The sequence below is a fragment of the Quercus lobata genome, chromosome 11 (assembly GCF_001633185.2).
Source record: "Quercus lobata isolate SW786 chromosome 11, ValleyOak3.0 Primary Assembly, whole genome shotgun sequence".
Lineage (NCBI taxonomy): Eukaryota > Viridiplantae > Streptophyta > Magnoliopsida > Fagales > Fagaceae > Quercus > Quercus lobata.
Window position 1 is genome coordinate 119,479 of NC_044914.1, and position 16,592 is coordinate 136,070.

The following is a 16,592-nucleotide window of genomic DNA, read 5'->3' on the forward strand; positions in this document are numbered from 1 at the left end:
CCTACCGATCCTACCATTAGGCTTTTTTGGCTTTTTTTTTTTTTTTTTTTTTTAAGTGGGATTCATTTGGGCCATTTGGGTAAGTCCAGTAAAATAATGCCCGGTCCACCTAAAGGTCCAATACCCACAAGCCCAATGAATTAAAGTCCCAAATTTACCCCTCTCTCAAAATAAAATCTCCAAAAAACCTATACTACTTTAGTTAAGTTTTCAAAAACAAAACCTAATATTTTAGAAACACTTAAAGCTTCAGCAGTCAGACGCACCAGCTCTGTCCCGCGCGCCTCCACAGTCCCCTGTCATAAACTTAGCACTCAGCCCTCTCAATGGTGAGCTATTGCTGCTTTCAAGCTTTCTTAAGTATTTAGAAACATTTAGAAACATTCAAAAACCAGCACCTTAGTCCCGCACCTCCTCAATCCTCTGTCAAAAGCTCCAGAACGCAGCAGCTCTGTCCCGCGCCTCCACAGTCCCCTGTCAAAAACCCAGCACCTCTCAGCCCTCTCAATGGTGAGCCATCGCTGATTCAAGCTTTCTTAAGTATTTAGAAACATTTAGAAACATTCAGCACCAGCACCTCAGTCCCGCGCCTCCTCAATCGTCTGTCAAAAACCCAACACCTCTCAGCCCTCTCAATGATGTTGCCGTGAGCCATTGCTGCCTTTAAGCTTTCTGGTAATCTTTTTTGGTAGTTAGTACTTATTAAGTTAGTAGTTTATCATTTATTTGTACTTTGATAGCTTGATTCCAGATTGTTGTGTTGTGTTTATGTTTTTATTTTTCTATTTTGTTAACTAAATTAAGTAAAATTTGAAAAATTATGAAACAGGATCTTTAGTATTTGATTCTTTGAGAAATATTAGTAAACACAATTAGTAGTTTAGAATTGCACATAACCTGTTTGATGAATTTTCTATGTGATTTTTTTGAGCATGCTCTGTATCTTGGTGTCTCTTTTTGCAGCTCTAGTACAAATATACAATGTCTAATTTGGCTAGAAAGAAAATTAAGCGAAAAAATGCACCAGGAAATAGGTCTGACCTGGGATGGGAACATGGTGTTGAAGTAGGTTCAAGGCAAGTTCAATGTAATTATTGCAAAGAAATTCATAGTGGGGGTATATATAGGCTGAAGCATCATTTAGCTGGGACTAGGAAAAATGTTTCAGCTTGTCCTAGTGTGCCAGAAAAGGTGAGGGAAAAATTTGCGACTCTTTTGTATGCCCAATCTGAAGCATCTATAAAAAAGAAAAGGTGGTATACTATAGAAGAAGAGGATGATGGCAATGATGATGAATGAGTTGAAGTACAACAACTACATTCATCAAAAGGGAGGGGCAAACACATAGGCTCCATGGATAAGTTTGTTACAAAAAAAAAGCAAGTAACAATGAATCGTGTGTTTAAAAAAGGAGAACGTGATCTAGTGATCCAACAAATTGCTAGATTCTTCTACACTAGTGCCATCCCTTTTAATTGTGTCAAAAATCCGGAGTTTCTGCAAATGATTGATATGATTTCAAGATTTGGGATTGGCCTCAAGCCTCCTTCCTATCATGAGATTAGGGAGATATGCTTGAAGAAAGAGGTAGATTTTACACAACAAATGCTTGAAGAATATAAGGTTGAATGGAAAAAAATAGGTTGTTCAATTATGTCTGATGGCTGGTCTGATAAGTAAAGGAGATCCATTTGTAATTTTTTGGTGAATAGTCCCAAAGGAACCATTTTCCTATACTCTATAGACACATCTAACATATCTAAAACAGCTGAAAAAGTTTGTCAAATGTTAGATGAAGTTGTCGAAAGGGTTGGAGAGGAGAATGTTGTGCAATTGGTGACTAACAATGCTGCTAACTACAAACTAGTTGGAGAGATGTTGATGCAGAAGAGAAAGTGCTTGTTTTGGACTCCATGTGCTGCCCATTGCTTGGATTTGATGCTTGAGGATTTTGAAAAAAAGATTAAGGACCATAAGTACACAATTGCAAAGGGGAAGAAGATTACAACGTTCATATATTCTAGAGCTATGCTTTTAAATTGGTTGAGGGATTTCACTAAAGGGAGGGAATTAATTAGACCCGCTGCCACTAGATTTGCAACATCATATTTGACATTGTCATGCCTTAATGAGTTCAAAGGAGAATTGATGGCAATGTTTTCTTCTGAACAATGGAGGTGTAGTAAATTTGCAAAAACAAAAGAAGGGAAAAGAATTCATGCCATAGTTATGGATAACAATGGCTTTTGGCGACTTGTTGTCAAATGCTTGAAGGCCGCAATACCCCTTTTAAAGGTACTTCGCATGGTTGATTCTGATACACCTCCAATGGGATTCATTTATCAAGAAATGGAAAAAGCAAAAGAAGAAATACAGAAAAATTTCAATAATGTTCAAAAGAGGTAACCATTTTATTTGTATCTTCCTTAAATTTACATTTGTTTTTAATTCATTAGCTTATTAAATATATAGTCTTTTTTTTTAATATAATATCCATTGTTTTAAATTGTAGTTACAAAAAGATATGGGATATAATTGATGATCGATGGGAAATGCAACTTCATAGGCCTTTGCATGCTGCGGGATACTATTTGAACCCTTCTATTCATTATGATCCTTCTTTTGATCTGGGTTCAGATATTAAATTAGGACTATATACGTGTCTTCAACGAATGGTTCCAGAAGTTAGTGATAGGAAAAAGATAGATATGCAACTTGAAAAATTCAAACAAGCAAAGGGACTCTTCGGTATTGAAGCTGCCATACTAGCCAGAGATACTAAACAGCCAGGTAACAATTTTGTTTTTTTTTTTTTGTTTTACATTCAAATTTATCTTTATTAGTTGTAAATTTTATTCTTAAGACTAAGATATTATAATTCATATATGTATCAGCTGAGTGGTGGGACTCATATGGAGATGACTGTCCTGAATTGAAAAAATTTGCTATAAGAATATTGAGCTTAACATGTAGCTCATCTGGTTGTGAAAGAAATTGGAGTGCGTTTGAAATGGTAAGACCAAATGACTTTGGTATATTATGACAAGATGGTTTTCCATTTTCTTTCTTAGTAAAAGTTTGTTTCTTCCCCCCTCCCCTATGTTTGAGAATTCTCAATTAAAATTATTACAACTATAGGTACATTCAAAAAGGAGAAATCACTTACACCAGAAAAAAATGAATGACTTGGTCTTCGTTATGTACAACTTGAAGATAAAACAGAAAAGAGCTAAACCATTGAGTACAAAAGAAGAAATTGGTTTGGAGAATTTGTCTTCTGATGATGAGTGGTTAGCAGCAGATTCTGTAGATTCAGAAGATGATAGTGCAGATTTTGATGAAGACAATGAAGGTATTAATTTATAACTTTAAAGCCTTCCTTTATAGCTAATATTTATACAAGTTATCAATGTATAGTTTGAATGTGTGACCACTAATCACTAATTTATATTTGTATACTTTACTTATCAAAAAATTTTGTATATTTTGGTTATCAATGTTAGGTGATGATGAGGTTTCAAGAGTTGCTGCCAAAGGAAAAAGTGTGCTAGTTCATGATGTTAGTGATGAATTTCATGAGAATGATGATGGTTCTAATGATGATGATAGTGATCAGCCCCCACCTGGATTTGAGAGAGTTAGGGATTTCGATGATTACGCCATGGATGTTGATACTAGGAAGGATATAGATGATGAAATGAGATATGACAATGATAGTGACTAGCTTAGAAGAACTTTATAATGAGAATTCTCTTTTGGATTTTATATTTGTAAGTAGCTAGTTTACCTTAGATTGAGAATTCTCTTTTTGAATTACATATTGTAAATTTGTAGTTAGCTAGTTTTTATATGCTAACTAGCCTAACTTATTTTGGATTTGGAACTTAGAATTTGGAAAACATTTTCCATATGTGTTGATAATATTTTGGTACTTAGTTGCTAATTAAACATGTATTGAAATTTTTAGATATATTATGTCAAAAGTTAAATATATTTTATTTCGTTAGAATAACATAAGAACAATGTAGTGCGTGTAATTTACATTTTATGATGCAATTTTTGTTTTTTAATGGATGGATTCATATTTTAAGTGATTATATAACATACAAAGTCATTATCAATAGGATTTTTTCTTAAAATCTAAAAACAGGTAGGATCTTACGATCCACGATTCGATCCTACGATCCACGATCTTACCTACCTCCCACGATCCTACGTAAGATCCCGATTTTGACAACCTTGTATAGAAGCGCACAAGCACCCCAAAAACTGTAACAAACCAATATTTTATAATGCAATTTTTGTTTTTTAATGGATGGATTCATATTTTAAGTGATTATATAACATACAAAGTCATTATCAATAGGATTTTTGCTTAAAATCTAAAAATAGGTAGGATCTTACGATCCACGATTCGATCCTATGATCCACGATCTTACCTACCTCCCACAATCCTACGTAGGATCCCGATTTTGACAACCTTGTATAGGAGCGCACAAGCACCCCAAAAACTGTAACAAACCAATATTTTGTTTTACAGTTGCTTATCTGCCTTGAGCTAGAAGTTGGACGATCCACCTAATCAAAAATCTTTAGCCTTATCAACATGGACTGATTAGGACCATTGACTACCCAAACCGGTCTATTTTATTTAATTGTTATTTCAATTTAAGTGGTGCGTCAATTTATCTAAATTCGATTAAATTCTATATTGATTTTTTTCCCCTTTAGGAGATTAGACATTCAGATAACATTACTTTCTTAGATTACTGGTTCGTTATTTTAGTTGATGAAGATTGTCCCTGTGCCTAAACTGTATCAACTGGTTGGCTAGCACCTTCAAAACTGGTATTGAGCTTTTCAATGGCAAAGAACCAACCAAATCTTAGAGTGGCAGATTAGTGAAGCATAGCAACTTTCAAAGACCCATTATGGAATTTAAGGGGAGGACCAGCTGAATATTCATCTTGGGTCGCCAATCGGGTTATTCACAAACCAACCTACCTGATGGTTTGGAGCCAAAATACCAAGACATGCAGAGCACAGGAGAAATAGATTCGTGTAAGCCAAAGATAAGGAAACTAATGTTTCTTCAAATATTATCATTGTAACAGAACAAAACCCAATAATTTAATGAACAAACTTTGCATCTCTTCCAAACAATCATGCGTTCTGGGGGGGTAAAATCATAATACAACACAAACTAGAATTTTTTTTTTTTTTTTTTTTAAAAGAAAAAAGAAAAAGTAGCTAAAGTAGTTAAGATATCGCATTCAAAATTTTTTTTCTATTTTTCTTCTCAATTTAAAGACAAGAAGCATAAGATTATATCACTAGCTAATATCCCCTAATTATTACATCCTGTGATGGACAAAGAAATTGTTCAACGTCTGGTGACCAGTTCATCAACTCAACCATCAACACTTCTCGAGGGGAACCAATGTCTGAATTCAAACTGATAATTATATTGAATGAAACGTTCCATCAATGTACGGACGAGGAACAGAACAAGCATGTTAAGCCCCCTGCAGAATTCAAGTCAAGGAAGACATCAAAGCATGAAATTCATTACTTTTCAAACTGAGCTTTTTTTTTAGTAGTATTTTCAAACAGAGATGTTCTCAATAAGCTGTTTATAATTGTAATCCTAAAACACAACCTAAATGATTTGACACACCATAGTTCCTAATTGAAAACATTCTGAAGCAATGTCCCAAGTAGACCCAAAATTAACAGAAGAATTCATTACCTATATATTACAAAAATTGCTGAACTTGGTATACTATGGATTTTGCTGAACTTGCCGGTGTATTTGTAGAATCCAATCTACATAACCATTAGCACCCCCCATCTGGTCCTCAACAAGATTGGAGAGAAGAAGGAAGCCTTCTCTGGGCTGTTCGCCTTGTCTTACAAGATGACACAGATGATAATATGAAGGGTCACTTTCTCTAAATTTCTTAAGTATCCTCATCAGCTTCCTTGACATTTCATTTTCACGCTCAGAAAGGGTAACCTGATTCAAACAAAAATACAGCAACAGGGGAAGTCAGTTACAGATTGATTATGAAAGGAAACAGGTTTTTTGGGCATGCATTTAAGGCACTGGATGCGTATAGCAGCCCCATCCAAACTAATTAAATAAAACTCAGCACCAAGATTACAAATAAAACCATTTAAGCAAATACTAAGGGTTTTTTTTTTTTTTGGTTTAAAACTACAGAACTTTAGAAGAGTTGTTAGGGAGCCCCAAAAGCAAGTCAGCTGCGGATAGAGTGACCGGTATTTGATGCTTTGTAGAAAAAAATTGTTTTATAAGGAAACAGATGTATCTGAAAAAGCTGGTCTCAAGATAAACAAAACTAAAAATCTGTTTATCAAAACAACATATCAAGATTGGACCCGAGCTGATAAATTATTAATTTCCCAAACAGCCTGCCCCTTAGGACAAGCAAAGGCACATCAAAGTCCAAAGTGAAAGGAAAAAGTACATGCTTTGATTCAAATTGGGGAACAAAAGGAGGTAGAAGAATGCCTAAAATAAGATATTAAAGTAGTAGAAAATGACATGTTAATTAAGGAGATAATAGAGATTAAGATCATCAAAAGGCAAAGATCCATAACTAACCCCAAAAACTGGATTAACACTTTTGTTGATCTTGCTGTTATTGTAGTACATGCTTTTTTTTTTTTTTTTGGGGGGGGGGGGGGGGGGGGGGGGGTGGCACCATCACAAGGCTTTTATTTTATTTTACTTTTAGACTTTTATTTATGGGATCCACCATACCTTTGACAATTCTGCTGCAAAGTCTGCACCAAGTAAATTCATGGCCACATCAGGTGAAAGAGCTCTACCAAACCATATATTAAAGCGAAAACCATCATCATATAAATAAAGGCCTCTGGAATCTAAGTTCTCAGCAGCCAGTGGTAATCTTTTCTCAAGGTTTTTGAAGTCATCGACTTGAGCAGATGCCTGCAAACATGAGAAAACCAATTCTGAGAATGTACTAATATAATAATCATCACAAGTGCATAACTGAATCCAGTAATTCATTACCTTCAAAAGATACTCGTCCAGTCGAATCAAGCTAGGATATAGAAGCTTCAACAATTTCTTCACTGGTAGAGTCATCATTGTGTAACCTGCTGAACAGCGCTCATCAAGTGGAGCATCAGCATATCCTCCCCGAAGAGGTGTGGATCTACAAAGTGCTAATCCGTACAAAGGCAAGAACTTCAGAGACTCTGGAAATATTATCCTGCCTCCTAACCGATGTTGCACAGCATAAAGATTTCGATACTCTTTAAGGGCTTTAACAATTCTTAGTTGCACAGAGTTTCGTGCATCTTCGAGTTTACTGGACAACGTTTTCTCAATTGCTGCAAGTTATTATTAAAAAAAAATCAAGATCCACAATCACACATTACATCACCAGAAGAAGGGACCTGTTTTACCATACCTAGCCTGCTAAACACAGAAACAACAGCACCAACATCAGCCTGGCGATACATCTCTCCAAGATCTGCAACCACTGGTGCAGCTGCTGTGTGTACTCTAATACGCCTTTCTCCACATGATGCAGTATATCTATTTATTTGTTAAGGACACCTTGAAAACTTGAATGTCTTATGAACACATCCAAAATAACAGTAACTAATGGAACACCTAACACTGTAGAAAGTCAAAGAGTCATGCATAGGGCCATACTGAGAAATAATGTCCCAGTAGAAATCAAATGAAATAGGGAAGATCAAAGTTTAAAATTTAAAAAATAAATAAATAAATGCCATCCAATTTTTTTTTAAAGCCTAAGAGATGAAATCTGACTTAAAAAAAGTCTCCTAAATATCAAGGAACATGATTATCACAAGAAGGAAACCATGCAATTCATAGTTTGCAGAAATTGTGAAGGAAGGTTACAATGAATAACCAGCTAAAACAATTACTCAAAATACCCATGAACATGAATTTCAGCACAAAAATCATCAAGCGAACGGTTTGCTGAAAACATACATTTACCACGAATGACTCTTCTTATTTCAAAGGATCTCTTAGGAAAATTTAAAAAGGTAGAGGGGAGCTTATCAAACCTTTTTTTTTAATAAGTAATATATGATTCCTCAAACTCTGCCTATGTCTATGCTTAGTGTCATATTTTGTTAACAGCTAGTCCCAAGCCCTGGAAAATGAGGAAGGTTGTGGTAGATTGACAGCTAGTGTAAAATTTAGTCACTCTATTATAGTTTGGTCACGTTCAGAGGAGCAACTAATGGCTCTAGTAAGAAAGAGCAAGTTCGTCCAAGTTGAGGGAACAAAAAAAATGTAGAGGAAGACCAAAAATCAGTTTAGTATACATAATAAAAAAAAGACGTCAATTAAGGAAGTAACAAAGAGTATAACTCTAGCTAAAATAGAATGGAGGAAAACAAAACATGTGGCCGACTCTAACTAATATATTGAGGACTCATAGCCAACCCCAAAGTTTTGGGACTAAAGCTATGTTGTTGTTGTTGTCATTGTTGTTGTAATATATGACTCCTCAAACATAGAAACACCTCATGCATGTCTTTATGCACTTCAAATCAAAATGCGCATCAAATATTTCCAATACAAGGATACAGCAAAGCAACTTGGAAATATACTGTCTGAGTTGTCAATAATGTCTCTTCAAGAGTCAACTGCATTGCGTACGCTTTATCACAATCTACAGCTGGAAGTGCCATTAGATCCGTAGATCTTAGCATAAAATTTCCATGATAAGAGGTAAATCGGACACCTAGAAGCACAAACAAACATAATCAGCAGATGAACGACTAGCATAACCATCAACTCATATGAAAATATTATATATGATTGGGATAGTGTTCCATTGGGCCTAACTATAAACATCAAACAATGATATTATACTCTACCTAAAACTATTAGAATAGATCTACACAATTATAATGAGGTATATATCTTTACTTTAGACAATTTAGTGTATGAAAGCTTGAAAGGAAAATACTATGTTCAAATCTTATAGGAAGAAAAACATCAAGTTTTTGTTGTTTCCTTCAATATTAGTTATTTAATAGGTCACCGAGCTACTAAATGCTTTAAATTGTTATAGAGAATAACCATTTAACACATAGAGCTATAAGGCCTATCATTCTCAAAATGGCACCCATCTAATGATGCATGTGTGTATGCATGATGTATACATGTATGTACTAATGCATGCAGTTAAATATAGGATAAAAATTGTCATGAAGAGGATGACCTTTTCCACATCTTATGCGCATGACAGATTCCCAGGCAGTTTCCCTTGTAAGGTCTCTGGCTAACTCATGCCTCAACTTCTCTCCATGAATGGCAAATTGGAAGCCTGGATAATAACACACCTGACCTCCAGTATATTTTGCCAGAGTTCCTACATTAAAGGATGGTAAATAATGATAAATATTATATCAATAATATTTCAAATACCAAGCAAGATTGTACATTATAAGTCAACTTTTGCAGCCCAGGAATTGAATAAGTTTGTAGATAAATGGGAGAGGGTAAAAAATACAAACGAACAGAGGATGGTAAAGACACCCAAAGAAAGTAGAAATAAAAAACTGAAAGTTGACCGTTTACTTGAAATCAATACAAATGCTTCATTACATAATCAGTCAACATTACAAAAAATGACCAAAAAAGAGAGCATCCTGCATTTTGTATTTCAGACCCTAAATTTGAGTCCATAAGTGGTATTATCAGTACATCCTCTGCATAAGTGGATTATGATTTATGAACCACCAATTGAAGGAAGATTAAGGAAATCTTTTAAATCACAAGTATTACAATAATCAAATAGATATATAACAGGCAAAGCTTGTATAATCCACCTAATGTTTACAATTTTGAACTGTCTACCTCAGTATATTACAGGCCATGCGCACTACATAAAAGGTACTGAAAAAGGTGTACATACACATATTCCAATAACAACCACAATTATCAGGGTCAGCCACATATGCATACTCCAATCTTCTCTAAAACATATCAAGAGATGCAGAATGAGATACATACAAGCTTTGAATGCCATAGCTGAATCAAAATACATCATAGAACCATACTTAAAAAATAATTCATCACAAAAACAGAAAAGTATAACATGTTTGAAGTTCATAGCATATTAACAAAGAGTCCAGAATTATCAACAGATCTCCAAATTTTCTGATATCAGCTTTGAATTTAGTCGCCCTTTACAGAAACATAGAGTAACAGAAACCACTTAGCAAAAAGAACAGTAACACATCTCAAAAACATGTACCTAAAGAGGCTATATCAGTGTACTTGTCACTGAAAGCGTATACATTCACTGCTATCTGGTACTTAGTTAATTCAGCAGCCATTTGCTTGTAGAATTGATCTTCAGGAATTCTTAACATGTGTTCTTTATCTGTTCCATAAACACGAAGATCATCTCCACGCAATTTTAAGCGACCAACACCAAGAGATGGAAGTGTGTTCTGAAAAATTAACAATTTCCCCCCAAGTTGGCTCTGCTCACAGAGAGAGAGAGAGAGGATTAATGCAGTGTGATAGAATAAACAAAGAACTTTAGGGAGGCAAAAACAAATAATTTGAAGACCATATTACTCTGGAAATACAAACATTGGCAAGAAACTAAGATATAACTTATATATGGGCAAAGTTCAAAATGGTGTGCATGGAAAAAACTAACATACCATAACCATGAATGCTGCTTTAAGAGCAGGACCAAAAGCAGATTCCACATTCACATTGTCCTGAAACATGGAAGGCAAGCTATCTAGGAATGTTTCCACCACACTTCTGGATTCGGACAAATTGACAAGGAGATCATCCGGCAATGGTACAAATATGTCATCCAGATCTGAGACAACCATCATTTGCGGCTGTGTCAAAGATGACTGCACAGGAAAAACCACAGGATATTTAGCAAGTTTTTGACTGAAGAAATAAAAATTAAGCTATATCAAACAGTAGCAACACCAATTGCATGCCTTCATATTATAAAAATGTATTGCGCTGTCAAATGTTGCAAATCCAATTTGTGTTCTGGGGTAGCCAGGCAGCTCATCCAAACAAGATCTGATCGTTTGGGCCACAACCTGCAAAAGAATATTCGTTGTCAACATAAATATAAACTATGCACATGCATGCGTATGCACAACACACATAGAGGCATTATTTATTATTAATTTCAAGACCCAAGCAAAAGACAGACCATTTTTTGTTCAGTTACATGAATTGACAATAATCTGCTAACAAACAAAATTAAATGAAAAATCACCTCACAAAAAGAAGTTTAATAATCACCACTCCTGTTTTGATGGGGTAACTGCAGACCCTATCAGTGTCACACAAGAGATCATGCACGAGACGACAAACTCTGGCCAGCCTACTTGTCATACCATTGCTTTATTAGTGATAAATATACTAGGCTACACCCTGGGAGGCTTCACCATCCCAAATCACAACCCTTCCACAAGTTGAACCCAAGACCTTCCCCTCATTCAGAGAGGGATAGGTACAACATGGCTACAAGAATTAACAGTGCTTGCTCATCATACCACTTGGACAAAGCATGCAATATATATTAAACAACAATGGATGATATATATAATTAAGCACAAAATGAACTAGGAAACTCACAATCAATTATTCCTTTTTAGATCCAGGAACATGTGTGATTATACAATCATAAATAAGACTAAACTGAGTACTACTAATGAATAATACTTAAATTTCATAGCAATACGAGATGATATAGTATCAGAAATATTAGACTATTAGTCTTACAATTTCTATAGCTGTATATGAACTGTGTTTCATATGAATAAACATGATGCCATGATATAACACAAGATGAGTTGCAGCAAAATCCTCCATATAAGTGAAAGTTCTTACCTCAATCATACCACTTCTGACTGCAGATACAGAGACATCAATGAGGAAAAAGTATACTGGAGGCATGGGAGGCCGCATCATATATTCAGTTGGAGCAACAAATTCCACACTACCTTTTGTAAGCTCAGGTCGCTGATCCAAATCAATTCTTTTACCAGTGGCATCTAAATGGGCAAAATAGTCTCCAGGAACTGAAAAAGAGAATCAACAAAAATTAGTATCTATGCCTCTAAAGAACAACAATTGAAGAGCTCCACAAACCAAGCCAACCATGACCCACAAAATCAAGTCAACTTGTAAGTTGTAACTGAAAACAAGTAGAGTCTAGCAAAACCAAGCGGCATTTGAAATCAATACACTTTGATTTTTTTTATAAGTAATACACCAATATTATATTGCAGTACTGGTCTATTTATCTTGATAACAAAAAAAATACAACGAATTTAGATTTTTGGTAATATTATTCAAAAGTGTAAACATGATATTATAAACCTCAGCTTAGAAGAAGCTACAGGATGACAGTCTCAAATATATTTTCTAATTTGTTTATGGATACTAAAAATTGTATTAATAATTTTTTTTTTTTTAAAAGCCCCTCAGTTAACAAGAAATATACTTAAAGAGCAACAATGTTGAGAAAATAAACAACTATCTATGAAACCAAGCAAAGAAGAAGATGAATGGTTGGATACAACCATCCACTCATGCAAAGGACACATCAGGACATTTAGATTTTCTTTCAACACCACCCAACCAACACTCAAATAATACATCAATTACTTTTATCCGAATTCATTAAAAATCTTCCTTTTCCTTTTTCATTCTGGGGTTTGCAGGGGTGGGGTGTTGTACACACTAAGAGGTTGAAATTTACCATCATTTAGCAGAGAACAGATGTTGCAACGCCACTTTCTCCCAGCATCTGTAAATGTGACATATGGATTCACGTATGTGCGACACCTTCTACAACGAATAATGCCTGTTGAAACGAAATTAACCACTGGCACTTCTTCCTGAAAAGGTAAGAACAAATAAATGGGCAATCAAAGTATCGCCAATATTAACCATTTCCTATCATTCTGAGTTTAAAGATACTCACCCCATCAGGAGCTTCCGCAAGTGGACACACAACTGCTCCAAGAGGCAAATGCCACCTTGAAGCCAAAGACTGGGAATTTGGAATACCACTGGTTGTAAGTCGTAAAAACCGAGGATTGCAATTCATAGGATACATCTCAGAAAACAATTTTGGCTCCACATCACCTTCTAATGGCCTTGGTAGTGCTTTAGGATCAACTCCTGGATCAATTGACCCAGGAACAGACCCAATAGAGAGAGAGCTGAAGTCTTCGATCAAACCTTGGATGGAACCAGGAGGTCCAGAGCCCGGATACTGCATTTGATCCCTTGACTGCAGACCCAATGGCGCTGCCACTGGTGGAGGTGGAACATAACCTCCTTGATGAGAAAGAAAAGGGGTGGAAGAAGTCGGAGGGGCAGGTGCATAACCTCCTTGGTGAGAAGGAAAAGGAGACTGCATAGGGGGTGGTTGTAAATCCGCATTAGACTGCATCCGAGCATATCCAGGAAATGACGACTGAAAATTTGTCATGGGCGCTGGAAACGATGAATCTGAGACAGAGTAAGGAACATTCACATTAGGTGGTGCAGAGTTTACACTTTGAGGTGGAGCTCCCATTGGCACTGGTGGTATCTGCGGCTGTGGGCGAAAGGAAACTGGTGGAGCAGGAGGTTGAGCTATTGGTTGCCCCACAGGCGGGACACGTGAAGCGGGTGCTTGAACTGTTGAGGGAAAAGGTGGTGTTGGGAAATGCTGGAACAGTCCACCAGTAGGTGGTACATTTGATGCTGGTGGAGGCAAAGATGGATCATTATATCTAGGTGGTGGTGGAAGTCTAAAACCAGAGGATTGGGATCCAGCCAAAGGCCTAGATGATGAAAAGGGCACTGTGGGCTGAGGAGCAGCTGGTGGAGTAGGCCTGAAACCAGAGGCCTCTGATCCAACCAAAGGACCAGATGATGAAAAAGGCATCACATTCTGAGGAGGAGCAGCAGCAAAAGGCGTAGCTACAGGTCTAGCAGGAAAATTTGGACGACCAGGATTTTCAGTCCCCATGGGTTTTTAACTTTTTATCAGCAATCACTTGGTATTTCTGTTATAGCAACACTCCCATGACCTAAACCAACAAGCACCATAAGAGTCATTATGGATAAAGAATAAACGTATGCAGAATGGAACCCATGAATCAACCTTAATAGTTAACTGCTGAGAGAAAAAGCATTTGATACACTGTTAGTGAAATGCTAAGAACTTAAGCAATTAATATACTGGGTAATGAGCATGAAAATGTCTGACCTCTAACTAACACAGCTCCTATAGAATCATAGATTACAATTTCAGGGATAAATCACCCACAAGAAAATAAAAGTACAACTACCAATATAAAAGCAGTGTTTATTTAAAGTCAGACTCAAAGAATAAATCATGCATAGAATTTATTAGCACGAAATTTCCAGAAGAAGTTAAAGGTCACATTCGACTGTTCTCAGGTGCCTTCTCTGCTACACATTCTAACATATGCACGCAGCAAAAAAAAAAAAAATCCATAGCTGTTTATTCTATAAATCCCATCCAATAACTTTGGATGATATGCAACATTAAGCAAGCATCATTAAAAACCAAAAGTGGGTCACCATAATTGCAACCAAATAAAATGGGAGAGCATACGCATTTCAAGTTGGATTCATAGATTCAATCATGCATAGAACCTATTAACACCCAATTCCAAGAATATGGTTCACATTCACCTATTCTCAGGTGCATCTTTTGCTAGACATTCCAACAGATAAATGCAGCAAAAGAAGACAGTTGTTCTCACACACAATGATGCATATCTATAAATCTCAACCAATAACTTAGAACAATATGCAACATTAAACAAACATCATTAAAAAACTAAAACTGGGTTACCATTATTGCAACAAAATAAAATGGAAACTGATCAGCTATAGACTAACAACTAATATCACACTGTTTAACAGTTCCAAACCACAAATTGGATCACAATAACTAACAATCACAACCCCAGAGTCAACTAACAAGTAAAACCATAGAGTTCCATACAGTCCAAACATACATCAAACCCAAATTCAAAAATGCCCACCTGACCAAACTGGTCAAATCGTCAATACAGTAACCCAAAATTCAATGACTGAAATCAAAGTAACAAATCAATAAAATAACGAATACCCACTTTGAGTATATGAGCCAAAAATCAAATTCCTGTCCTAAATTTATTAACTTGGAAACAGATACGCATGTAGCAATCAAAATTGAGCATACGAAAAACACATGCTTTTTCATTTTCTTACTTTAACAGATCCCCAGAGAGAGAGAGAGATTTCAGAGAGATCGAGATCGGCTAGAGAGAGAGAGAGAGAGAGAGAGAGGCACCTGGGATGGATCGGAGGGGGGCGAGAGAGAGAGAGAGAGAGAGGTGTCGTATGGAGTTAGATGTAAATATGCCTTTTTTGTTGAGCTTTTTACAACGACAAATATACGAGAGTTTTCAGTTTTGCTTTAGAAGATAAGAATTTTCTTTTCTAACTAATTTTAGTATGAGTTGGATTGTTTCTTTTAAAAACAAAAGACTGAGTTCGATTTATAATTTTATATTTTTAAGCTCATTTTGTTTCGGTGTAAAACATTTTTAAATGTAAAAATACTTTTATATAATTTTACATGCAAAACATTTTTAGTAAAATCATTTTAGGTATTTTGTGTAATATACAACTAATACAAGTACAAATTATCAAAATTGATAGCTTAGGCCTTGTTTGGGTGTAAAAAAATGATTACTCATCACTCAAATATCATCATTCATCACTCTATAACTCATTTCCTATCACTCAATAATCCCTAAATATCTCCAAAACTCGATTTGGCACCTAAACTCAGTTCTATTTTCAACTTCAAAAACTCAAAAAATTGGGACCCACACTTTGACCTATGCTACTTCTGCACTAGACCCACTACTCGGCCCCTCTTAACTCCACTCACCCCAAAACCCAACTTCACCAAACCAAATTTCTCCATTTCCCCTCGTAGCCTCAACACCTCCAATGTCCTCCACTCAATCGTCACCCACCTGCGTCAACGCTGTCGATGATGCCACCGATTTCTTCCTCCCCTTTTGTCCCTGAAACAGAACCCATAACAGGTTGTTCATCCTTCCTCCATCCTCAGCGCCGAAACCGAACCCAGCATTAAGTTCTTGGTGCTCTGCTCCTCAATCCTGTCAGTGATGGTTGAAGAGACAAACCTCGATCTCGTCGTTAATGTGTGTATCCCAGCCCGATCCTCGCCCTGTGAAAGTTCCGATCATCGTCGTTCCAAAGTGGGTATGTCTTGTTCTTTATTCAATTTTTTTGTGTGAGTAGGGAGGGATGAAGAACGAAGAGGAATAGAGAAAAGTGATGCTCTATGAATGGAGAAAAGTGATAGTTGAAGAGGTCCTCTGTTGCTACTTGGTGTGAAGGGATTGGAGCTCATTAGAGCTATTGGTGGAGTGTGAGTGAAAAGTAGCGTCTGAGGTGACAATGCTCTGACCGTGAGCCCCTTACATATGTGTGTATTTACAAAAATGCT

At 36.1% G+C, this 16,592-nt stretch overlaps 2 protein-coding genes across 3 annotated transcripts; one reads left to right on the top strand and one right to left on the bottom strand.

Moving 5' to 3' along the window:
- The first annotated feature begins 1,785 nt into the window (after nucleotides 1-1,785).
- Nucleotides 1,786-2,868, top strand: LOC115968410. Its single transcript, XM_031087808.1, has 3 exons — nucleotides 1,786-2,402; nucleotides 2,513-2,790; nucleotides 2,864-2,868. The coding sequence occupies exons 1-3, from the start codon at nucleotides 1,786-1,788 to the stop codon at nucleotides 2,866-2,868; spliced, it is 900 nt and encodes a 299-aa protein (XP_030943668.1).
- A 2,231-nt stretch (nucleotides 2,869-5,099) lies between these two features.
- On the bottom strand, nucleotides 5,100-15,548 carry LOC115967975 (protein transport protein Sec24-like At3g07100). Of its 2 annotated transcripts, none has more exons than XM_031087157.1 (14): nucleotides 15,399-15,548; nucleotides 13,023-14,121; nucleotides 12,798-12,936; nucleotides 11,924-12,114; nucleotides 11,017-11,124; nucleotides 10,720-10,923; nucleotides 10,302-10,533; nucleotides 9,264-9,413; nucleotides 8,624-8,780; nucleotides 7,464-7,591; nucleotides 7,061-7,383; nucleotides 6,788-6,976; nucleotides 5,750-6,016; nucleotides 5,100-5,525 (listed from the first exon to the last, which is right to left on the bottom strand). In XM_031087157.1, the coding sequence occupies exons 2-13, from the start codon at nucleotides 14,058-14,060 to the stop codon at nucleotides 5,783-5,785; spliced, it is 3,093 nt and encodes a 1,030-aa protein (XP_030943017.1). In that variant the 5' UTR covers nucleotides 14,061-14,121; nucleotides 15,399-15,548; the 3' UTR covers nucleotides 5,100-5,525; nucleotides 5,750-5,782. The 2 variants fall into 2 exon arrangements, with proteins under 2 accessions (XP_030943017.1, XP_030943019.1); XM_031087159.1 differs by lacking the exon at nucleotides 15,399-15,548 and adding an exon at nucleotides 15,317-15,356 and having other exon boundaries at nucleotides 5,291-5,525.
- Nucleotides 15,549-16,592: the final 1,044 nt, after the last annotated feature.